At 45.0% G+C, this 26,013-nt stretch overlaps 1 protein-coding gene across 1 annotated transcript in view; it reads right to left on the bottom strand.

Moving 5' to 3' along the window:
* Window positions 1-26,013, bottom strand: part of LOC139578959 (double C2-like domain-containing protein beta) — a 52,040-nt gene that overhangs the window by 14,998 nt on the left and 11,029 nt on the right. Inside the window, exons 5-8 of the mRNA XM_071407116.1 lie at window positions 18,696-18,805; window positions 6,858-6,984; window positions 6,632-6,688; window positions 6,100-6,224 (exon numbers count right to left, since the gene is read on the bottom strand). Of these exons, the coding sequence (XP_071263217.1) occupies window positions 6,100-6,224; window positions 6,632-6,688; window positions 6,858-6,984; window positions 18,696-18,805 (419 nt within the window). The remainder of the gene's footprint in view (window positions 1-6,099; window positions 6,225-6,631; window positions 6,689-6,857; window positions 6,985-18,695; window positions 18,806-26,013) is intronic.

Here is a 26,013-nt window from a genome sequence, read left to right as displayed (position 1 = left end):
CATATCTAGATTGATGCTCTCAAACATAGCCAACTAGTCAGGGTCACAGTTTGCAAGTGCAGAGGCAGCACTTATAACTAAAAGTTACACATTGCCATGAGGGGGAAATTATGATGAAACGCTTTTAACCAAAAACATATTTTTTTTTACTTGAGCGAGAGCTTGCGCCTTTTCCCCCCTCATGTAAACCTTACATTTCAGCTGCACCTCCACTCGATTTTGAGTCTTACCCTACATACTTCGGTTAGAGTATGCCTTTAAACCACCATCACAAACAGTACAGGCAAATAGTTACTCTCTTTGAGTAACAACAATAGAGCACAGACAAGCGCGACGGACCTCGCCAAAATAGGATCAACAGAACTGCTCGCTCGGAGGCGATACAACAATAACAGCAGCCGCCGTTGCGACACTCCGCTGCTTCTGATTCTACCCGCCAGCTTGACTGAACACACTTCAAACACACAGGACAACTCCCCACAGTACGAGAAGAGAGACGGCGTCTGGAACGCAGCTCAGACATAATAGGCTACTAACTAAACAGCAGGCGGTGAATGTCAGAGATTTGAAACTGTGAAAGAAGAGCGTCTCCAACACAGCTCAGACGCAAGGCGTCTCGAAGACAGAGATGACAAACTATAAGAGAACAGAGACTTGAACGCAACTCAGACAGAAGCCTGCTTAATCACACGGTGTGGATGTCGTAAACAAACAATTTGATTTGTGGCTGTAAAATAGGAGAGTGCATTGAACGTAACACAGATACTAAACTGCACGTCAAAGACAGCAAAATATGAGACACTCTCAAATAAGAGAGGGCCTAAAATAAGATTTGTGACTGTAAAATAAGAGCGCTCCGACATACTAAACAACAGATACTGGATGTCAAAGATTTTTTTTAAAGAGATTAAAGATCAAATAAAAAAGCGGGGAAAATGAGAGAAAAACAATTTCTTGGCTCCAGAACTCTATCGCGCCATACATCAAAATAGAGGCAGATAAGACACCCAGCTCTGGCTCAAAAGAACAGGAACAAATAAATGAACAGCAAAAAAAGTGGAGAAAAATGAGGAAAGGGAGAGAGAAAAAAAAAGAACGAAAAGCAGCTCTTTCGGTCTGCCACGGGTCTGCTTACAGCCTCCCTGCTTCGTTTCTTTATCTGAATCTAGCCTTGACTGGAAGAAGTTGGCGTCACAGCTCATTAATCTCAATGGGGAAGTTGGAGGAGTTGGAGGAGTTCCAGGGAGTCAGGAATGAGAGTACATGTAGTTAGCGGTAGGCCTCTTTGTCCCATTGACTAACCTCTTCTCTCCATCTTTTGAGGTTTAGATTGAGTTGCTACTTCCTACATATTTTCTACATCTCAAAAGGGATGGGACATAGGCTACTGAATAACAGGAAGTGTATGCCAAAGAAAATTAATCTCAAAAGAGATGGGGGAGGAATGTATATGAGGGAGCCATGAATGAGAATGAGGATATGTGTCGTCATTTATAAACCTATTTTCCTCTCGACTAACACCTTCTCTCCATCCTCAGGCCCACTGAATTCCGAGATAGGGTCACAGATATTGTGTGATTCCATAAACTCAATCTCTCATATATGGACTGGTGATGCATTAAACATATCTATATCACTCCAATGCATCTCTCTCTCTCTCTCGCTCTCTCTCTCTCTCTCTCTCTCTCTCTCTCTCTCTCTCTCTCTCTCTCGCTCTCTCTCTCTCTCTCTCTCTCTCTCTCTCTCTCTCTCAATTTCAATTCAATTCAATTCAAGGGGCTTTATTGGCATGGGAAACATGTGTTAACATTGCCAAAGCAAGTGAGGTAGGTAATATACAAAAGTCAAATAAACAATAAAAATGAACAGTAAACATTACACATACAGAAGTTTCAAAACAATAAAGACATTACAAATGTCATATTATATATATGCAGTGTTGTAACAATGTACAAATGGTTAAAGCACACAAGTTAAAATAAATAAACATAAATATGGGTTGTATTTACAGTGGTGTTTGTTCTTCACTGGTTGCCCTTTTCTTGTGGCAACAGGTCACAAATCTTGCTGCTGTGATGGCACACTGTGGAATTTCACCCAGTAGATATGGGAGTTTATCAAAATTGGATTTGTTTTCGAATTCTTTGTGGATCTGTGTAATCTGAGGGAAATATGTCTCTCTAATATGGTCATACATTGGGCAGGAGGTTAGGAAGTGCAGCTCAGTTTCCACCTCATTTTGTGGGCAGTGTGCACATAGCCTGTCTTCTCTTGAGAGCCATGTCTGCCTACGGCGGCCTTTCTCAATAGCAAGGCTATGCTCACTGAGTCTGTACATAGTCAAAGCTTTCCTTAAGTTTGGGTCAGTCACAGTGGTCAGGTATTCTGCCACTGTGTACTCTCTGTTTAGGGCCAAATAACATTCTAGTTTGCTCTGTTTTTTTGTTAATTCTTTCCAATGTGTCATATATATATATATATATATATATATATATATATATATATATATATATATAATATGTCAATGTGTCTCTCTCTCTCTCTCTCTCTCTCTCTCTCTCTCTCTCTCTCTCTCTCTCTCTCTCTCTCTCTCTCTCTCTCAACCTATCTCTCTCTCTCTCTCAACCTATCTCTCTCTCTCTCTCTCTCAACCTCTGATTGCTTGGCTATGGAAAACCAACTGACATTTACTCCTGAGGTACTGACCTGTTGCACCCTCTACAACCACTGATTATTATTTGACCCTGCTGGTCATCTATGAACCATTTGAACATCTTGAAGAACAATCTGGCCTTAATGGCCATGTACTGGCCACCCCTCAGAGCTTGGTTCCTCTCTAGGTTTCTTCCTATGTTCCTGTCTTTCCTAGCCAACGTGCTCCTATATCTGCACTGCTTGCTGTTTGGGGTTTTAGGCTGGGTTTTTGTATAATCACTTTGTGACATCTGCTGATGTTAAAAGGGCTTTATAAATACATTTGATTGATTATACATTTCTTATTATTTGTACTGTTGTTACAATCTCATCTTGGATTTAAACATTTGACCTCTGAATATGGGAATTCCCAACATACTTTACATTCAAGTCCCACCCCTCCTCACCACAGTTTACAAACAAGTGCAGGGGGAACCCAGAGCCCTATACTACGAATCAGAGGGTTATACTGCGACGCAAGCTAGATCTACTCAGGGTATTCTAAAGCTAGCCAGCTTCAGTTAGCTTCACATTCCAGCTCAGGCTTCATCCGTACCACGACGGTGGATATTGCTCATCTGCCTTGCTGCTAGCAGGCTTGTAACTGCACGTGGATAGTCGAACGCCAAACTCTTCACTGAGACAATGCTGAAACATCAATCCATGGGTGAGTCAGTGCCATTTGTGCCAAAATCTAAATGAAAGAAACGTTATCTTGCAAATTCAGCTGGCTATGGTGTGAAATAGGCTTTTAGAAGTGCTGTCATTATTTAATTTCTTATCGTGCATGACGTCTTTGGTGTGGTTTTGATGTTCCCCCCTCCTATCAATAAAATACTTGTATTAAGTCCTCCAAAGGTTTTACTGTGGGTGAAGTTTTAAATGCACTCTGTCATTATTATATATTTTTATTATTTTATTTTTTAATTTTACCCCCTTTTCTCCCCAATTTCGTAGTATCCAATTGTTAGTAGTTACTATCTTGTCTCATCGCTACAACTCCCATACGGGCTCGGGAGAGACGAAGGTCGAAAGCCATGCGTCCTCCGAAACACAACCCAACCAAGCCGCGATGCTTCTTAACACAGCGCGCATCCAACCCGGAAGCCAGCCGCACCAATGTGTCGGAGGAAACACCATGCACCCGGCTCCCTTGGTTAGCGTGCACTGCGCCCGGCCCGCCACAGGAGTCGCTAGTGTGCGATGAGACAAGGATATCCCTACCGGCCAAACCCTCCCTAACCCGGACGACGCTAGGCCAGTTGTGCGTCGCTCCATGGACCCAGAGTCTGCCCTAGACCACTGCGCCACCCGGGAGGACCCACTCTGTCATTATTAAATGTGTAACGTGATAGTTATTTTAACATGACTCTTTTAACACCAAAAATTCGTTCAAATGTTTAATCAGTCATCTTCCTCAAATGAAGGGGAGGATGAAGCAACCTTAGCGAGAGGGAGGGAATCTGATTTTGTTGGTTCTCAACTCGCAGCAGAGACACTTTATCAAATCCTGAGTAGATATACCACTCTGTTTCAATCGAAAGTTACAGATTATGCCCTTGAGAGCACCATCTTATCAACATCAACACTACAAGCAAATAGAAAAAAGGCCTTTTTTTAATGAAACCATGTAGGAGTGGAAACTGAATCTAATGACTGCTGGGGATTTTCGTATTCAGGTGTGAAGTGTACCAATAATGATTATCTGTTTACACCGAGGATGCGTCCCAAATGACATCCCTATTCCCTAGAGTGCGCTACCTTTGACAAGGGCCCATAGGAAATATGGTGCCATTTGGGACTCCGGCTCAGCCTGAATGCTCTGTCAAGACATGATGCCGACAGTATATGTACAGTGCAGGTTGTCATATGAATAACAACAAGCCTGCTAGCTTACATAATGCCAGCACAGTGATTCCCAATGTGCCTCTAGGAAACCTATCACGACTGCACATTTTAATCAAAGGCTTGACGAGTAGCTGATTAGTTGAATCAGGTGTGCTATTTTCCCAAACTGGAAGAGAAAATATGCAGTCTGGTGGGTATTGTAGGACCAGATTGGGAAACATTGACTAGTGACAGTTTAGACTCTAGAGAGTAATAGCAGTTGATTATTTATTTATGTTACATGTATTTATTTATGCCAGTCAGTCTCCCTATCAATTTGTATGGAGCAAAAATAAGGTTTCAATGTGTCATGACTCATGCACTATAACAAGGTTGTGGTAGAGACTGTCAATGTGACATATGTAGTTGTTACACATAGATATAACCAGCATCAGTGTGCTAGCTTAGCATATAGCGCTGCCTCCCTGAACTTGCCTCTGACTGGGCTTGAACCAGGGTCCTCTACCTCATCAACACACCTGACAACATACACACCAGTTGAGCTATAGAAAAGGATCCAATTCGATAGCACCATTGGCGAGATTTCAAGCTAGCTGTCCCCTCAGCAGGAAAAACAGAACTAGACAATAATTTGTGTCAGGTGTGATAGCCCCCCTAAATAGCTCGGGCTAATGTTCCTATCGACTCAGTAAGGCCAGCAGGCTAGTCTTTTTTTATTTTTTATGTTTTATTGGTATGTAACTGTTATGAAAGTTGTGTTGTCAATTTTGTTTTGTATTTAAACGGCACTTTAAACGTGTACATGACACTGCAACAAAATTTCCCCATGGGGACAATAAAGTCAGTAAGTAAGTAAGTAAGCTTACGGTACCTTTCCCTTCATCTAATAATGTAGAGTCTTTTATTGAAAAAAAAAACTATTTTTAGGGGGTAGATCAGCTTTATTATTACAGATAGATTGTAGCTTCCATCAATGTAATTGTCTGCATCATTTCCAATCCCCCATATATCTATTTGTAAATATATATACTGTATATAACATTCTATTGGTTGCAAGAATTGTGTATAATAATTGAAATTGAAATACTAAAAGTTTTGAATCTGCCATTGTTTTATGGAAACTATTTTTGCAATCTATATGGCACAGCTGTACATTTTTGGTCCTTAAATTAAACTGGTATACTTTTTTAGTTATTACAATTTCCTTTAACCAATTTTGGTCTTTAATGCAGGGGCCGACAAAACAAGTTCCTCACTTTCTCCCTCTTCCACTTCCTTTTTTGCAGTAACGCTAGAGAGCCTTTGTTGCTGCCCTATATGTGCCAGCCGGCACAACAGGGAGGACTGCTGACTGGCATCTAGCAACAGGACACCACAGGACCTACTAATGTATAACAACAAGTAATGTGAAATGACAAGGGACAACAACAACAACCTCTCCTCCATTCGTTCCATCCATCATCACATCTTCATTCCGTCCTTTGTGTGTGTGTGTGTGTGTGTGTGTGTGTGCGTGCGTGCGTGCGTGCGTGCGTGCGTGCGCAGGCCAAGACTTACATCTTGACGAAGGGGTCAGAGTACCCATTGGAGTCCATAGCAGCGAGGTGGGCACAGCGTACGATGCCAACCAGTAGACAGCTCTTTTCTGGACTGTAGCACAGCGACACCAGGATACGACCACGCTGGGGGAGGGGGGACACAGTTAGCCGTGACACCACTACAAATTTGAACTAAACTGCATTGATAGTTCCCTTAATGTATGTCAATGGACTGACTGTTCATGAATTAAGACCAACACATGTAAAACAGACAGTTAAAAACATACTACAAATAGGGTCACTTAAAATTCATGGAACAAAAAAGTTATAAAATGAATAAAAATAATAAGATGAATTGCATGTTGGGAAATCAGTGACAGGACTGTCACTAACAGTGGGATTAGTACTACTGCTATCATAGTTTCACCACTGTTGTTACTACGACTACAGTAATAGTAGTAGCACAACTAATGTTACTACTCCTGATATGGCCAATACTATATGTATTTGACAATCTCTACTATTTATGACAATGATGGTAATCTTCGTACCTCTTCCTCAGCCACAGGTGTCCCTTGCTCCACGGTTTCTTTGTTGATGTCTTTGTTCTGAGTGGGAGAAGGGAGATTGAATTCAATACACAGTTTATAAATCATTAGAGCCCATTGACGAACTGACGCATACACACGCACACCCACATGTGCACTCACTCACTCACTCACTCACTCACTCACTCACTCACTCACTCACTCACTCACACAAAAACACACTACATACCTGTGTGATTCTCTCCAGACCCATTTTGAATCTTTTGCTCTCGCCCTTGCTCAGTTTCTTCAAGGCGACACGGATCTCTCCGATAAACTCGTTACGACCGAGCCTGTCCATGTCGCACACACACAGCCTACACACACACACACACACACACACACACACACACACACACACACACACACACACACACACACACACAGACAACCAGACAGACAGACAGACAGACAGACAGACAGACAGACAGACAGACAGACAGACAGACAGACAGACAGACAGACAGACAGACAGTGAGAAATAGAAACAAATCCTCTCAAGAGCTAGCGGTGGGGACTCTAAGCTGCAGATAGAAACCCCACTGATCTACAAGTAACTGCCGAAATAACTGAAATACTTGTGGTTCTTCTCTATTAAGAGAGTTCTCATCTATATTATTCGTAGCTGTCTGCTTACCACCACAGATCAATGCTGGCCCTAAGACCGCACTCAACCAACTCTATAAGGCCATAAGCAAAAAACTAAACGCTCATCCAGAAGTGGCGCTCCTAGTGACCACCTTTACTCCACACACAGAGATGCATACAAAGCTCTCCCCCACCCTCCATTTGGCAAATCCGACCATAATTCTATCCTCCTGATTGCTGCTTACATGCAAAAACTAAAGAAAGAAGTACCAGTGACTCGCTCAATATGGAAGTGGTCAGATGACGCGGATGCTACGCTACAGGACTGTTTTGCTAGCATAGACTGGAATATGTTCCGGGATACATCAAATGGCATTGAGGAGTATACCACCTTAGTCATCGGCTTCATCAATAAGTGCATCGACGACGTCGTCCCCACAGTGACCGTACGTTCAAATCCCAACCAGAAGCCATGGATTACAGGCAACATCCGCATCGAGCTAAAGGCTAAAGCTGTCGGTTTCAAGGAGCGGAACACTAATCCGAACGCTTATAAGAAATCCTGACATGCCCTCAGATGAACCATCAAACCAGCAATGCGTCAATACAGTATTAAGATTGAATCCTACTACACCGGCACTGACGCTCATCGGACGTGGCAGGGCTTGAAAACTATTACGGACTACAAAGGGAAACCCAGACGCAAGCTGCACAGTCCACCGAGCCTACCAGACGAGCTAAATACCTTCTATGCTCGCTTTGAGGCAAGCAACACTGAAGCATGCACGAGAGCACCAGCTCTTCTGGATGACTGTGATAATGCTCTCGGTAGCCGATGTGAGCAAGACCTTTAACAGGTCAACATTCACAAAGCCGTGGGGCCAGACGGATTACCAGGACGTGTACTCAAAGCATGCGCAGACCAACTGGCAAGTGTATTCACTGACATTTTCAACCGAGTAATACCTACATGTTTCAAGCAGACCACCATGACAGTCCTTGTGCCCAAGGAAGCGAAGGTAACCTGCCTAAATGATTACCGTCCCGTAGCACTCACGTCAGTAGCCATGAAGTGCTTTGAAATGCTGGTCATGGCTCACATCAACAGCATCCTCCCAGATACCCTAGACCCACTCCAATTCGAATACTGCCCCAACAGATCCACAGATGATGCAATTTCTGTCGCACTCCACACTGCCCTTTCCCACCTGGACAAAAGGAACACCTATGTGAGAATGCTGTTCATTGACTACAGCTCGGCGTTCAACACCACAGTGCCCACGAAGCTCATCACTAAGCTAAGGACCCTGGGACTAAACACCTCCCTCTGCAACTGGATCCTGGACTTCCTGACGGGCCGCCCCCAGGTGGTTGCTGTTACTCGCTGTTTATCTATGCATAGTCACTTCACCCCTACCTACATGTACAAATTACCTCGACTAACCTGTGCCCCCGCACACTGACTGGGTACTGGTACCCCCTGTATATAGTATCATTGTTGTTATTTTATTGTGTTACTTTTTTGAATTTTTTACTTTAGTTTATTTGGTAAATATTTTCTTAACCAACAGTGAAGTTCAAGAAGAGTTAAGGGCTTGTAAGTAAGCAATTCATGGTAAGGTCTACACTTGTTGTATTCAGCGCATATGACAAATAAAGTTTGATTTGAGTTAATTAAGAAATGAACATCCCATCATGCTTAGGCTCATGTATAAAAATGGTGGGCAGGCCATTATTTTGTCTACCATGGCTGTGCCCCCATAGGATGGCAATGCCCCATCCACAGGGCAGGAGTGAACCATTGAATGGTTTGATGAGCATTAAAACGATATAAACCGTATACTATTGTCATGTGACCAGATCTCAACCCAAATGATGAAATCTATTGTGGAAGAATGGTGTTGCATTCCTCCAGTAGAGTTCCAGACACTTTTAGAATCTTTGGCAAGGTGTATTGAAGCTGTTCTGGCTCGTGGTGGCCCTATTAAGACAAATGATGTTGGTGTATCAGTAATTTTGGCAGTTGCCTGTAGCTACACTCTATGCTGTACATGTCTGTCTGTGCATGCTGTGTTGTACATGCTGGTCTGTCTGCCTGTCTGTACATCTGTCTGTCTGCTTTATCTGTCTGTCTGCCTGTCTGTCCTCAATGACAGCAGACCAGTGGAGGCTCCTCAGAGGAGGAAGGGGAGGACCATCCTCCTCAGTGAATTCAATATAAATAAAAATGGTAAAACATTGAAAAGTTATCCTTTTTAGATAAAACTATACTAAATATATTCACGTCAACAAATAATTTATTAAACACACTGTTTTGCAATGACATCTCTACAGTAGCCTCAACAACACTCTGTAGGTAACACCATGGTGTAGCTGGAGGACAGCTAACTTCCTTCCTCCTCTTGGTATATTGACTTCATTACAAAACCTAGGAGGCTCTTGGTTCTCACCCCTTTTCATAGACTTACACAGACTTATGACAACTTCCAGAGGACATGCTTCAACCTATCAGAGCTCATGCAGCATGAATTGACATGTTGTCCACCCAATCAAAGGATCAGAGAATGAATCTAGTACTGAAAGCATAAGCTAAAGCTAGCTAGCACTGCAGTCCATAAAATGTGGCGAGTAGTTGACTCAAAGAGAGTGAAAGACAATAGTTAAACAGTTTTGAACAATGCAATTTCTTCAAAAATGAAGGAGAAGCAAGAGAAAGAGAGAGATTTCAAATTAGTTTTTTCAGTTTCAGTTTCAGTTTCACTTAGCTAGTCGAATGCAGCTAGCTAGTTTGGCCTACTCAAAACACCCAGCTCAAACACAGGGATGCTATGTTAGATAGCTGGCTATGACTATCCAACACAACACTGGAACTCTTCCATGTCAAGGTAAAAGCTTTTGGTTTTACTCATTTATTGCCACCAGGGCCTACTGGCATAACCGCTATACTGCTTAGTGACTATAACGTTACTGCACAATTGTAGGGGGTTTACTAACGCATTAGTTATATTAGCTATGTTGACTAGGACGTTACTTTAGTTAATATGGTGACAACGATGTGTGGTTAGGATATGGTTTGGCTTGTTTTTTTGCCTGGTCACATACTGTTGATGTGTTTGTTGTGCATTGAAGTCCACAAACGAAGGGAAAAGGTGAGAGGAGGAGAGCGCGAGAAGGAATACAACGTGGCTGCTATGAAAGTGAACTGTGTTTACACGTGATCAGGGGTGTATTGAATGTGTTGCCTGTCTGTCCATGTGTCACTGTCTGTCACCTCAACATTTTCCCTCGACCTGTGTGCATCTACGTTGTAAACGTTCATTCGTAGGCTAGGTTGTAACAACCTTATGATGGGTATAGGAAAAATTTGAGTATCACGTAGCAGCCTAAACCTATCGATGTTACATTGAACTGGGTGAATGGAATATGAATGACAGCCATCCAAAATGCTGTAATAGAAATAAGGCCATGCTAATGAAGAACAAATTGTCCTCCCTCATCATAAACGGCACTGACCGCCACTGCAGCAGACAGACAGATAGACATGTCTCTGTGTGTTGCGGAACAGCTCTGATCGGAACCTTAGTTTTGAAGTGAGGAGTAGAACAAACCTCCATTTAGCAAATCTTGTGTTGAAGAAATATGGTCTGCAAAAAACAAAATTGAGAATACATTTGTGCCTCTATAGTGCACTTGAGATGTTTTATTAAGAACTGAGAATGGCCTCGAGTTTTTCTCATGTCACTATGACAACTGCGGTATGCTAGTCATTTTACAAGGCTGGTCGTGTTTACTCTTTCAACTACTACTACTCTACTGCTCTCAGATGTTCTCTCACCTTCCTGCATATCCCTCTGGGCTGTCGCCTGGGTAATTGCTCTCTCTCTCTCTCGCTCTCCCTCTCTCTCTCTCTCTTTTCCCCATGTGACAGTGGTTCCTGTTGGTTCCAGCGTGTTAGTCATACCTGCCGTGTGTGCGTGTGCGTGTGCGAGTCAGGACCAGAAGGCTCTTCATGATACTCCCACAATTTCACCCCAACCGTGTTCTCTACATCTTAATCAGTGTGAGGCATGCACTGCATCCCAAATGGCAACCCACTACTTATATAATGCATAGGGCTCTAGTCAAAAGTAGTGCACCATATAGGGAATAGGGTGCCATATGGGATGCAGATATACAGCAGGGTCGCAGTAACATACATTTGACCAATTCTTATATAACGGATCAGTAACTATTTTATGTGTCATTCTATATGAAATGATGGTGGTATGTCTGCATTGCATCTCAGCAGTCGTGAAGAAGCGATGGAGAGAGACAGATAGAGATACACTAAGTATACCAAACATTAGGAACACCTTCCTAATATTGAGTTGGATCCCCCCCCTTACCCTCAGAACAACCTCGATTCGTCGGGGCATGGACTCTACAAGGTGTCGAAATTGTTCCACAGGGATTCTGGCCCATGTTGACTCTCAAGCTTCCCACAGTTGTCTGTGTACTGGACTGGTTTGATTTTGCCTGTTCAGTTGACTGGTCGGTCCGTAACTCTGAGGTTTGTATCTTTGAGGTTCTACTGTCGAGAGATAGAGAGGTGGAAAAGTTCTGCCATCAGACTGGCACTCTGTCGGTCTTGCCTGGGCTATGACAAGGTGTTGACGGTAACCATGGTTTTGTCACACCGAGCCAACATACTTTTCCTCCACCGCTATGGAGCTCTCCATTGACTGACAGTAGGATGCTCCGGGGTCAAGTTTATCCTGGGTACAGATCTAGGATAAACTTCCCCTCGCCCAATCCTAACCATAACCATTAGTTATCAGAATGCTAAACTTTTTATCGTTAATGCCTCACCTTTGTCATACATTTATTGATTGCAGCCAAGAAATATGATATAAGAGGAGGACATTTGGTATTTTTGTACCTCAGTGGGAGTTACAATTGCCAAGACACACCCCTGCCGTCTACTAACAAGTATAGGGGCAGCATTTTGGAAGAAATTAAGTTACAGCTAATGCCTTGCGCCTGAAGTTATAAAACACAATAAAAGTCCTTGCTGGATGGTAAATGCACATTCGCATTATCAGTCCCTATGCTCCACTACAATTCCCTATCCCCATCCACTCTATGCTACACTACAATTTCCTATTCACATCCATTCTATGCTACTCTACAATTTCCGATTCACATCCACTGCCTATGCTGCGCTAATTCCCATTTCCCAGTCATTGTGCCCAAGTGTAAAGCCTGCTGTTCAGCTATTATCCAGTTCTACAGCTCTGGTTCCCCAGGCTGCCCCCATGGGGAGAGGCTGAGCTCGGCGGTGCACTGTGTTGGGGGAAGAGTTTTGAGTAGCCCCCCCCTCCTGATCTACCCTGCTGGGACTGATGATGCAGGTCTCATAAAGGGGCCAAGCCAGGGGGCAGGCAGCACGTCAGGGTACCCACAGACAGGAGAGGGCGTGAGTCCCAGTCTCCCTCGGTCTGCCCTCCCGCTTTCTTTCTCTCTCACTCCATCACCTGTCTTTCTCTATCTAACCCTAGTCTTTCTCTCCATAGGCTCTCTTCACCCCATCTCTCTTCCCTTTCCTCTGCCCCTTTCTCTTTCCATCTCTCTCTCTGCCCTCAACCTTTTCTCTCTTTCTTGGTTTGCCCTGCATCCCACTCTCTCTTTTTATCCCACTCCCTCTCCTTCTCATCTGAAAACGTTCCCCGTCTCCTAAGCACTGTGCCTCTTTCTCTTCTCCTGTTCCCTCACTTTCTCCACCTCTATCCCCTCTTCTTGGAAGCCCAATTCTCTCTTCTATCCTCACCTCCCTTTCCTTTCCCGTCTGTCCTCATCTATCCCCCCGTTTCTTGGCATCCCCCTCTTACTCTGGCTTTCTCCCCTCCTCTATCCTCCCTTTTCCTGGCATCGCTCCACCGTCTTTAATCCCCGTCTTTCTTGGAACCCCTCCCTCTCTATCTTCCGTTCTGTCCTCCCGTTCCTGGCTCTACCTAGCTTCTGTGCTGGCCTGTGTCTGGGGGCTGTCTCCTTGGCTGGAGGTCAGGTGGGTTCCTTGGGCATTCAGGGTCTTTCCTGAAACCTTATCTACAAAGAGATGGAGTGTGTGTGTGTTTGGGGGGGGGGGGTGTTTGTGTGTGTGTCTGGGGGGAGTGGGGGCTACATGGCTTCTCTGCCCAGTGTCTGCCCTTGACTGCATGCCAGAGGGTATCTGTCCAGTGCACACACCAGACCGGATGCATTAGAGAGGGGGCGAGGAGTGTGTGTACAGTCCCTTCAGAAAGTACTCACACCCCTTGACTTTTTCTACATTTTTGTTGTGTTAAAATGGATTGACACAACAAAATTGACTAAATAGAGATTGTGTGTCCCTGGCCTACACACAAGATCCCATAATGTCAAAGTGGTGTTATGTTATTGGAAATCTTTACAGATTAGTTAAAAATTAAAAGCTGACATGTCTTGAGTCAATACGTTTTCAACCACTTTGTTATGGCAAGCCTAAATCAGTTCAGGAGTACACATTTGCTTAACAAGTCACATAATAAGTTGCATGGACTCACTCTGTGCGCAATAATAGTGTTTAAAATGATTTTTGAATGACTACCTCATCTCTGTTCTCCACACATAGAGTTATCTGTAAGGTCCCTCAGTCGAACAGTACATTTCAAACACAGATTCAACCACAAGGACCAAGGAGGTTTTCCAATGCCTTGCAAAGAAGGGCACCTATTGGTCGATGGGTAAACATTTCAAAAGCAGATGCTGAATATCCCTTTGAGCATGGTGAGGTAATTAATTACACTATGGATGTTGTATCAATACACCCAGTCACTACAAAGATACAGGCGTCCTTCCTAACTCAGTTGCCAGAGAGGATGGAAACGGCTCAGGGATTTTACCATGAGATCAATGGTGACTTTAAAAAAAGAGTTTAATGGCTGTGATAGGAGAAAACTGAGGCTGGATCAACAACATTGCAGTTACTCCACAATACTAACCTAAATGACATAAAGGGGAAAGGGGGATACCTAGTCAGTTGTCCAACTGAAATGTGTCTTCTATAGTGAAAAGAAGGAAGAAAATATTCCAAAACACACATCCTGTTTGCAAAAAGTCACTGAAGTAAAACTGCAAAAAAATTAAATTAACTTTTTGTCCTGAATACAAAGAGCTTAGTTTGGGGCAAATACAACGCAACACATCACTAAGTGCCACTCTTCATATTTTCAAGCATGGTGGTGGCTACTTCATGTTATGAGTATGCTAGTCATTGGCAAGAAATAGGGAGTATTTTAGGATAAAAATAAACGGAATAGAGCTAAGTACAGGCAAAATCATAGAGGAAAACCTGGTTCAGTCTACTTTCTACCAGACACTGGGTGTCACGTTCCTGACCTGTTTTCCTTGTTTACGTATTTGTTTAGTATGGTCAGGGCGTGAGTTGGGGTGGGCATTCTATGTTATGTGTTTCTATGTTTAGGTTCATTGTCTATTAGCCTGATATGGTTCTCAATCAGGGGCAGGTGTTTTACGTTTCCTCTGATTGAGAACCATATTAAGGTAGGTTGCTCACACTGTTTGTTTGTGGGTGATTGTTCCTGTGTCTGTGTATGTCGCACCACACGGGACTGTTTCGTTTTCATTCGTGTATGTGTTCGTTCCTGTTAGTGCGTTATGTTCTCTAGTTCAGGTTTGTTCACATCGTTTAATGTTTTGTAGTTATTCAAGTGTTCGTCGTCTTGTTTAAATAAATTTCATCATGTATTCCACCTACGCTGCATTTTGGTCCGATCCTTCTCGCCTCTCCTCATCCGAGGAGGAGGAAGAAATAGACGAACGTTACAGAATCACCCACCAACAAAGGACCAAGCAGCGTGGGAAAAAGCAGCAGCAGCGATCGCAGGATTTCTGGACATGGGATGAAATTCTGGACGGTAAGGGACCATGGGCACAACCTGGAGAATATCGCCGCGATCGTGAAGAGCTGGAGGCAGCTAAAGCCGAGAGGCGGCAGTATGAGGAGGCAGCACGGAAGCAAGGAGAAGGATCTGGGCTATACAACCTGGGAGGAGATCGACAGGTGGGCGATCGACCCAAAGAGAGTGGCGGAGCCCGCCTGGGATTCTCTGGTGCAGTGTGAGGAGGGATACCGGCGAATGGAGGCAGCACGACGACGCGGTAGGAAGCCTGTAAGTCAAGCCCAAAAATTTATTTGGGGGGCTAAAGGGTAGTGTGGCGAAGTCAGGTAGGAGACCTGCGCCAACTTCCCGATCTTACCGTGGAGAGCGAGAGTACGGGCAGACACCGTGTTATGCGGTAGAGCGCACGGTGTCTCCTGTACGTGTGCATAGCCCGGTGCGGGTTATTCCACCTCCCCGCACTGGCAGGGCTAGATTGGGCATTGAGCCAGGTGCCATGAAGCCGGCTCAACGTGTCTGGTCTCCAGTGCGTCTCCTCGGGGCGGCATACATGGCACCAGCCTTACGCATGGTGTCCCCGGTGCTCAAGGGAGCCAGTACGCCTGCACGGTCCGGTATATCCGGCGCCACCTCCCCGCCCCAGCCCAGTACCACCAGTGCCTACACCACGCACCAGGCTTCCTGTGCGTCTCCAGAGCCCTGTTCCTCCTCCACGCACAAGCCCTATGGTGCGTGTCTCCAGCCTGGTACCACCAGTTCCGGCACCACGCACCAAGCTTCCTGTGCGTCTCCAGAGCCCTGTTCCTCCTCCACGCACTAGCCCTATGGTGCGTGTCTCCAGCCCGGTACCACCAGTTCCGGCACCACGCACCAAGCCTCCTGTGCGTCTCCAGAGTCCTGTGCGTCCTGTTGCTGCTCCCCGCACTAGCCTGAAGGTGCGTGTCCTTAGCCCGGTACCTCCAGTTCCGGCACCACGCACCAGGCCTACAGTGCGCCTCAGCCGGCCAGAGTCTGCCGTCTGCCCAACGCCGCCTGAGCTGTCCGTCTGCCAAGCGCCGCCTGCGCTGCCCGTCTGTACTGAGCCTTCAAAGCCGCCCGTCTGTCCTGAGCCTTCAAAGCCGCCCGTCTGTCCTGAGCCTTCAAAGCCGCCCGTCTGTCCTGAGCCTTCAAAGCCGCCCGTCTGTCCTGAGCCTTCAAAGCCGCCCATCTGTCCTGAGCCTTCAGAGCCGTCTGCCAGACAGGAGCCGCTAGAGCCTTCCGCCAGACAGGAGCCGCTAGAGCCTTCCGCCAGACAGGAGCCGCTAGAGCCTTCCGCCAGACAGCAGCAGCCAGAGCCTTCCGCCAGACAGGAGCAGCCAGAGCCTTCCGCCAGACAGGAGCAGCCAGAGCCTTCCGCCAGCCATGAGCAGCCAGAGCCGTCAGCCAGCCATGAGCAGCCAGAGCCGCCAGCCAGCCATGAGCAGCCAGAGCCGCCAGCCAGCCATGAGCAGCCAGAGCCGCCAGCCAGCCATGAGCAGCCAGAGCCGCCAGCCAGCCATGAGCAGCCAGAGCCGCCAGCCAGCCATGAGCAGCCAGAGCCGCCAGCCAGCCATGAGCAGCCAGAGCCGTCAGCCAGCCATGAGCAGCCAGAGCCGTCAGCCAGCCATGAGCAGCCAGAGCCGTCAGCCAGCCATGAGCAGCCAGAGCCGTCAGCCAGCCATGAGCAGCCAGAGCCGTCAGCCAGCCATGAGCAGCCAGAGCCGTCAGCCAGCCATGACCAGCCAGAGCCGTCAGCCAGTCCGGAGCTGCCCCTCAGTCCGGAGCTGCCCCTCAGTCCGGAGCTGCCCCTCAGTCCGGAGTTGCCCCTCAGTCCGGTGTTGCCCCTCAGTCCGGTGTTGCCCCTCAGTCCGGTGTTGCCCCTCATTCCGGTATTGCCCCTTAGTCCGGTGCTGCCCCTTAATCCAGTGGGGTTAATTTGGAGGGTGGTCATTAGGAGGAGGTTACGAAAGCGGGGATTGACTATGGTGGGGTGGGGACCACGTCCTGAGCCAGAGCCGCCACCGTGGACAGATGCCCACCCAGACCCTCCCCTAGACTTTAGGTGGTGCGCCCGGAGTTCGCACCTTGAGGGGGGGTTCTGTCACGTTCCTGACCTGTTTTCCTTGTTTGTGTATTTGTTTAGTATGGTCAGGGCGTGAGTTTGGGTGGGCATTCTATGTTATGTGTTTCTATGTTTAGGTTCATTGTCTATTAGCCTGATATGGTTCTCAATCAGGGGCAGGTGTTTTACGTTTCCTCTGATTGAGAACCATATTAAGGTAGGTTGTTCACACTGTTTGTTTGTGGGTGATTGTTCCTGTGTCTGTGTATGTTTCACCACACGGGACTGTTTCCTTTTCGTTCGTGTATGTGTTCGTTCCTGTTAGTGCGTTATGTTCTCTAGTTCAGGTTTGTTCACATCGTTTATTGTTTTGTAGTTATTCAAGTGTTCGTCGTCTTGTTTAAATAAATTTCATCATGTATTCCACCTACGCTGCATTTTGGTCCGATCCTTCTCGCCTCTCCTCATCCGAGGAGGAAATAGACAAACGTTACACTGGGAGACAAATATACCTTTCAGCAGGACAATAACCTAAAACACAAGGCCAAATCTACACTGGAGTTGTTTACCAAGATGACATGGAAAGTGCCCGAGTTGCCAAGTTACAGTTTTGACCTAAATCGACTTGAAAATCTATTGCAAGACTTGAAAATGGCTGTTTGGCAATGTTCAACAACCATCTTGACAGAGGTAGATTTTTTGTTTTTTAAAGAATAATGTGAAAATATTGTACAATCTATGTGTGCAAAGCTCTTAGAGGGTTACCCAGAAAGAATCACAGCTGTAATTGCTGCCAAAGGTGATGCTAATATGTGTTGACTCAGGGGGTTCATACTTATGTAATAAGACACACTAGTATTTTTATTATTCTAATAATTCTTGGAACAAAAGTTAGAAATGGTCTTCCGCGTATTTTGAGTATTTTGTGTAGATCTTTGACAAAAAATGAAAATGAAATCCATTTGAATCCCACTTTGTAACACAATAAAATGTGGGAAAAGTCAAGGGGTGTGAATACTTTCTGAAGGCACTGTGTGTGTGTGTGTGTGTGCGTATGGGTGCCTATGTCTGTGTGTATATCCCTGAGGCATGGGTTTTACATTGCTGCATTATCATGACGGTGCCAAACACACAAACACACACACACACTCGCGCATAAAGTTGCCACGCTCGACCTCAATCAATTCAGCGCTTCGTATCAAGACCACTCGATGAATGAGGGGGCTGAGACTCGAGAGAACAAGCGAGAGCCAACACCTGAGTGGGTTACCGCGGCGACAGCTAATGGAACAGTTGGCCGGTGTGCATGGCAGTTTTTTTTCGTTCATCCGCGGGACAGTTAATTGGCCAGATGGCCCTCTGGGACCTGTAGGCAAGTTGTTTTATAATATATGCCAGTACAATACACACATAGGAGTTGTAGTTCTCTGTAGTTCAGTACCTGAGGGTTTTGGTGGTCATGTCGATAGCGGTGATGCCGTGGTACATCAGCGTCTCGCTCCACACCGGGTTCAGAGTGTTCTTCAGTGTTTTGGTGCGGAGCTTGTTCGCCTGCAGGGGACGAACGTGAGAAGGAGAGAGGGATGAGAGATGGAAAGGGAGAAGAGGAGGCGAGAAAGGATTGGGGAAAGAGGGAGAGAGGAGAGAGAGAGTATAGAAAACAGTGCGTCGGGGAGCATAGGGGAAAGAAATGGGCGATAGAGAAAGTGACAGGTGGGAAGAGATGAGAGAGAGAGAGGTGAGGCAATTGGGGAGGAGTATGAGGGAGTTGAGATGATAGAGAGAGAGATAAGAGGGAAATAATTAGAGAGAGAGAAACTTAATTTCTCTCCTTCCCTCAAGAAATGGTAGACATCTGCTCACCTACTTTATAGAGGAGGACAGGAGGCTTCCCCACTTCACCTGTCTGTCTGTCTGTCTGTCTGTCTGTCTGTCTGTTTGTCCCCCTAGCCTGTTGCTAGCACCACTACCGGCCAGACCCGCAAACAAGCACTAAGCTAATGCTAACACAACACACCACACCTGTCAATTGACCCGCGCTAACACAATTAGCATGAACAATCAAAGCCACTCAATGAAGAAAGGCCTAGCGTTACCATCCGATAATGCTACGCTAACTTCCCCTTCACGAATGATTGAGAAGGCAGGGTTTTCACATTAGCCAGTTCTAGACTATTTTCCATTATAAGCTGCCTCCAGGATGTGCTGCTGTTTTACATATTTCATTTATTTTCTCGGTTACACAACGGCTGTTTTTTCGTTTTGATGCCGAGACCAGGCACGCTTCCTCACTTACTCAGCCTTGAATCCCCCCAGTGCACACACACATACATCCACAAATACACACGCACACGCACACACATGTGCACAAACACGCCAAGAGAGTGGAGAACTGTATACTCTCGAGGTACTCAAGCAGGAGCCTAAATCCCCACTCCCCAGGGCATTCTGGCGCTCCGGAGCTAATTACCTCTCTCTCTCCATCCTTCAGTCTCTCTCTCTCTTTCTCTTTCTCTAAACATCTCTGTCTCTCTCTCTTTTTTCCTCAAATCTCCCCCTCTCTTCCTCCATTCCTCACTCTTTTTCCTCCTCTTTCTCATCTTTTCCACCTATGCCACCAGGTACATCCCCGTCCAAAACAGCATATGGTGTCAGCAAAAATCACCCGCCTGCCTCCCCTCCCACTTCATCTCCATCTATCTCTTTCTCTCCCCTGCTCCCTTCCCCCCGTCATCAATGATGTTACATGTTTCCCTAAATATTTCATCTTTAGCCCTCCGTCTCTCCCTCACTCCCCCCCCATCCATCTATATGGACCCTCTCCCTCTCTTCCTCTCTCCCTCTCTTCCTCTCTCCCCTGTTCCCCCGAGCTCACGCACACAACTGGCTAAGGCTGTGACTCAGAAAGCTCATTCTCCATGCGCCATAATTAGGACAGGGAGCAGATGAGAACGCCGAGCCGGGGAGACACCGAGCACCTCTCTCACGGCTCTCTCTCTTTCTTTCTCCCTCTCCTCTATCCCTCTCTCTCTGTGTAATGTGTGAGTGTGTGTGAGGAGGAGAGAGCGTGTAAAGGCGTGTGTTGTGTTTTTGTGCATGAGAGAGAGAGAGAGAGCAAGTGTGTGTTTCTGTGGAGGTGTGTTTAGTCAGGTGTGTCTGTCCATGTGAGCCCAGCGTTCCTTTAGTATGAGTAATCATCTTGTGCCCCTGTATGTGTGGACGCTGGTGTGTGAAGGAGTGTGTATATCTATGTGGGAGTATCTCTGTGTGTGAGTGTGTGTGCGTGTGAAAAAATTGAAAGGTTGAAAGGGGAGAGTGTGTGTGTGTGTGCTCGTGCCCCTGTGTGTGCAAGATGGTGTGTACGCGTGTGAGTCCCTCCCTGCCGTCTGCCAGCCCGCCTGTCATCCTCTGTTTCACACTCACGTGCTCCCCACTCCTCGGCGCTGTAGACTCGCGTGGTCGATATTTACCAAACGGGGGTTTGTGGGTACTTACGTATGTGCTGACGTATGTCCCCCCCCCCGTCTACACTCGCCTGTTGACGTGAGTAGTGTAACAATCGGCGCTGTTTCCATGACAACCACCCGCTGCCGTCCTCCCTTCATCCATCTCCCCCCTCCCTCCTTCTCTCCCCCTTTACCTCCCGCCCTCCTCCTCGGCACTGTGTTGCTATTCCAAGGTCATAGAGGGTCACATAGAGAGAGAGATAGTGACAGAGACGGGGACGGAGGGCGGGGTGGAGAAACAGGGTGTGGAACAAAAGGGGGGGGGTATTAACAGAAGCAGACCTAGTAGCTTTGTTTGCTGTATTTTTGGGGGGGTTTGACCACAGACATTGTGTTTATAATGCCGGTCTCTCTCTCTATGCGGCTATCACAACTTACTTCGATGTTGACCCCAAACCCAAGATGGCCGCCACCAACAAACAACCACCTGAGAAGATTCTGTGTCGGCTGCCAAATCCTCCCGACCGTTCACAAGAACAACTCCGAAATCTAAACAAAGCCAGTAAAGTGGGACCAAAATATTGCTGTGGAGCACAGAGAAATACCACATTAATCAGCAAAGTGCCAAAACATCTCCTTTTTAATAGTCGATGTAGCGTGTCAACTTGCTACATTAGCTAGCTAGTTACATTTAGCTCTAAAGCCAAAGCCCAGTTTTTTCCAAGTACATGGACTTGCCAGCCAAATAGAAAAAGTAGCCAGACAGAGAGTTCCCGGGCTGGGGTAAAAAAAAAAATTCAGAACAAGCTCAATTTTGCCACGATTTCATCCACAAATACACAGCTAAATTATTGAATAACAAATTTACCTCCCAGATTTGTAAAATAAATTGTGGTATTGAATAGAAAGACAATTGACAATTTACAATTGAAATTACTGAAAATGTATGAATTCAGTCTGTTGTAAAATGATGCAAAAACAAAACTTAAGAATGGGAAGCATAGAAATAGCACACATAGAACATATTTACTGCTTCTTAGACTTGTGTTCAATGAGAATGACAGATCTAACTAATTTCTATGTGAATTTGGTAGGGTTGCCCAAAAAGTTACATATTGCAGCTTTAACCCTGTCTTCTCTTGAGATGAAAGTTTTACTGCAAGATATGAATTGTCATAATTATCTTTGTTCTTCAAATTTTGTATTTTATTGGCTCTGCTACTGTGGACATTTAGGGTAAGGAAACCAATGTGTCCATTTGAATTGACCTTTAACAGTTTGGCCTGTCAATCAATCACTGTGGGTGGGACTGTCAGGAGAGGGGGCAGGATGTTTGTGAGTCACAGAGTTGGTAGGGTTTCAGACCTGTCAATCACTGTGGGTGGGACTTTGAGGAAAGGCGGTAGAGTAGTAATTTAGTCCGAAAACTAGTTTAGTCTACTCTTTCAATGTCATTTATTGTGGCAAAAACTACATCTCGTCTACTCTTTCAATTTGGTTTGTTGTGGCAAAAACCTAAGAAAAAAGGTTGTGTTCTGTCACGTAAACATGGATTCCCTGTTGAGAAACAACAATATAGAATTGCAGGAAAATAGTTTTAAAAATGCTGATGTATAAGTGCTGTTGCATGCCAGGGGCATACTTTTTGTATATGGTAGCTATCTCATTAGTATCTTATTCATCATTTTAGACAACGTTAGAATTATGCATTTCATTGTTTTGCTTACTTTGTGTAGCCTATTAAAATTCACTAATGTGGTTTTCTCCACGAGAAAGGAATACTGCATGATGGTCTGTAACCATGTTAGCCAGTGACAGTCTCTTCACATTCAAATACTTTTGTTCAACAAAAAGTTCATGTAATCCCAGTACATATTGCGAGGCTCTCTCTCTCTCTCTCTCTCTCTCTCTCTTCTGCATCTCTCTCTCTCTCTCTCTCTCTCTCTCTCTCTCTCTCTCTCTCTCTCTCTTCTGCATCTCTCTCTCTCTCTCTCTCTCTCTCTCTCTCTTCTGCATCTCTCTCTCTCTCACTTTCTCTCTCTCTCTTCTGCATCTCTCTCTCAATTCAATTCAATTCAATTCAAGGGGCTTTATTGGCATGGGAAACATGTGTTAACATTGCCAAAGCAAGTGAGGTAGGTAATATACAAAAGTCAAATAAACAATAAAAATGAACAGTAAACATTACACATACAGAAGTTTCAAAACAATAAAGACATTACAAATGTCATATTATATATATGCAGTGTTGTAACAATGTACAAATGGTTAAAGCACACAAGTTAAAATAAATAAACATAAATATGGGTTGTATTTACAGTGGTGTTTGTTCTTCACTGGTTGCCCTTTTCTTGTGGCAACAGGTCACAAATCTTGCTGCTGTGATGGCACACTGTGGAATTTCACCCAGTAGATATGGGAGTTTATCAAAATTGGATTTGTTTTCGAATTCTTTGTGGATCTGTGTAATCTGAGGGAAATATGTCTCTCTAATATGGTCATACATTGGGCAGGAGGTTAGGAAGTGCAGCTCAGTTTCCACCTCATTTTGTGGGCAGTGTGCACATAGCCTGTCTTCTCTTGAGAGCCATGTCTGCCTACGGCGGCCTTTCTCAATAGCAAGGCTATGCTCACTGAGTCTGTACATAGTCAAAGCTTTCCTTAAGTTCGGGTCAGTCACAGTGGTCAGGTATTCTGCCACTGTGTACTCTCTGTTTAGGGCCAAATAGCATTCTAGTTTGCTCTGTTTTTTTGTTAATTCTTTCCAATGTGTCAAGTAATTATCTTTTTGTTTCCTCATGATTTGGTTGGGTCTAATTGTGCTGTTGTCCTGGGGCTCTGTGGGGTGTGTTTGTGTTTGTGAACAGAGCCCTAGGACCAGCTTGCTTAGGGGACTCTTCTCCAGGTTCATCTCTCTGTAGGTGATGGCTTTGTTATGGAAGGTTTGGGAATCGCTTCCTTTTAGGTGGTTGTAGAATTTAACGGCTCTTTTCTGGATTTTGATAATTAGTGGGTATCGGCCTAATTCTGCTCTGCATGCATTATTTGGTGTTCTACGTTGTACACGGAGGATATTTTTGCAGAATTCTGCATGCAGAGTCTCAATTTGGTGTTTGTCCCATTTTGTGAAATCTTGGTTGGTGAGCGGACCCCAGACCTCACAACCATAAAGGGCAATGGGCTCTATGACTGATTCAAGTATTTTTAGCCAGATCCTAATTGGTATGTTGAAATTTATGTTCCTTTTGATGGCATAGAAGGCCCTTCTTGCCTTGTCTCTCAGATCGTTCACAGCTTTGTGGAAGTTACCTGTGGTGCTGATGTTTAGGCCGAGGTATGTATAGTTTTTTGTGTGCTCTAGGGCAACGGTGTCTAGATGGAATTTGTGGTCCTGGTGACTGGACCTTTTTTGGAACACCATTATTTTGGTCTTACTGAGATTTACTGTCAGGGCCCAGGTCTGACAGAATCTGTGCAGAAGATCTAGGTGCTGCTGTAGGCCCTCCTTGGTTGGTGACAGAAGCACCAGATCATCAGCAAACAGTAGACATTTGACTTCGGATTCTAGTAGGGTGAGACCGGGTGCTGCAGACTGTTCTAGTGCCCGCGCCAATTCGTTGATATATATGTTGAAGAGGGTGGGGCTTAAGCTGCATCCCTGTCTCACCCCACGACCCTGTGTGAAGAAATGTGTGTGTTTTTTGCCAATTTTAACCGCACACTTGTTGTTTGTGTACATGGATTTTATAATGTCGTATGTTTTACCCCCAACACCACTTTCCATCAATTTGTATAGCAGACCCTCATGCCAAATTGAGTCGAAGGCTTTTTTGAAATCAACAAAGCATGAGAAGACTTTGCCTTTGTTTTGGTTTGTTTGGTTGTCAATTAGGGTGTGTAGGGTGAATACATGGTCTGTTGTACGGTAATTTGGTAAAAAGCCAATTTGACATTTGCTCAGTACATTGTTTTCATTGAGGAAATGTACGAGTCTGCTGTTAATGATAATGCAGAGTATTTTCCCAAGGTTACTGTTGACGCATATTCCACGGTAGTTATTGGGGTCAAATTTGTCTCCACTTTTGTGGATTGGGGTGATCAGTCCTTGGTTCCAAATATTGGGGAAGATGCCAGAGCTAAGGACGATGTTAAAGAGTTTTAGTATAGCCAATTGGAATTTGTTGTCTGTATATTTGATCATTTCATTAAGGATACCATCAACACCACAGGCCTTTTTGGGTTGGAGGGTTTTTATTTTGTCCTGTAACTCATTCAAGGTAATTGGAGAATCCAATGGGTTCTGGTAGTCTTTAATAGTTGATTCTAGGATTTGTATTTGATCATGTATATGTTTTTGTTCTTTATTCTTTGTTATAGAGCCAAAAAGATTGGAGAAGTGGTTTACCCATACATCTCCATTTTGGATAGATAATTCTTCGTGTTGTTGTTTGTTTAGTGTTTTCCAATTTTCCCAGAATTGGTTAGAGTCTATGGAGTCTTCAATTACATTGAGCTGATTTCTGACGTGCTGTTCCTTCTTTTTCCGTAGTGTATTTCTGTATTGTTTTAGTGATTCGCCATAGTGAAGGCGTAGACTCAGGTTTTCCGGGTCTCTATGTTTTTGGTTGGACAGGTTCCTCAATTTATTTCTTAGATTTTTGCATTCTTTATCAAACCATTTGTCATTGTTGTTCATTTTCTTCGGTTTTCTATTTGAGATTTTTAGATTTGATAGGGAAGCTGAGAGGTCAAATATACTGTTAAGATTTTCTACTGCCAAGTTTACACCTTCACTATTGCAGTGGAACATTTTACCCAGGAAGTTGTCTAAAAGGGATTGAATTTGCTGTTGCCTAATTGTTTTTTGGTAGGTTTCCAAACTGCATTCCTTCCATCTATAGCATTTCTTAATGTTACTCAGTTCCTTTGGCTTTGATGCCTCATGATTGAGTATTGCTCTGTTCAAGTAGACTGTGATTTTGTGATTTTCTCTCTCTCACTTTCTCTCTTTCTCTTCTGCATCTCTCTCACTTTCTCTCTTTCTCTTCTGCATCTCTCTCACTTTCTCTCTTTCTCTTCTGCATCTCTCTCACTTTCTCTCTTTCTCTTCTGCATCTCTCTCTCTCTCTCTCTCTCTCTCTCTCTCTCTCTCTCTCTCTCTCTCTCTCTCTCTCTCTCTCTCTCTCTCTCTCTCTCTCTCTCTCTCTCTCTCTCTCTCTCTCTCTCTCTCTCTCTCTCTCTCTCTCTCTCTCTCTCTCTCTCTCTCTCTCTCTCTCTCTCTCTCTCTCTCTCTCTCTCTCTCTCTCTCTCTCT

This window comes from Salvelinus alpinus, chromosome 6 (assembly GCF_045679555.1).
Source record: "Salvelinus alpinus chromosome 6, SLU_Salpinus.1, whole genome shotgun sequence".
Classification (NCBI taxonomy): Eukaryota; Metazoa; Chordata; class Actinopteri; order Salmoniformes; family Salmonidae; genus Salvelinus; species Salvelinus alpinus.
Note: the sequence above shows the minus strand (reverse complement) of the source record. Positions and strands in the feature narration are given on the sequence as shown.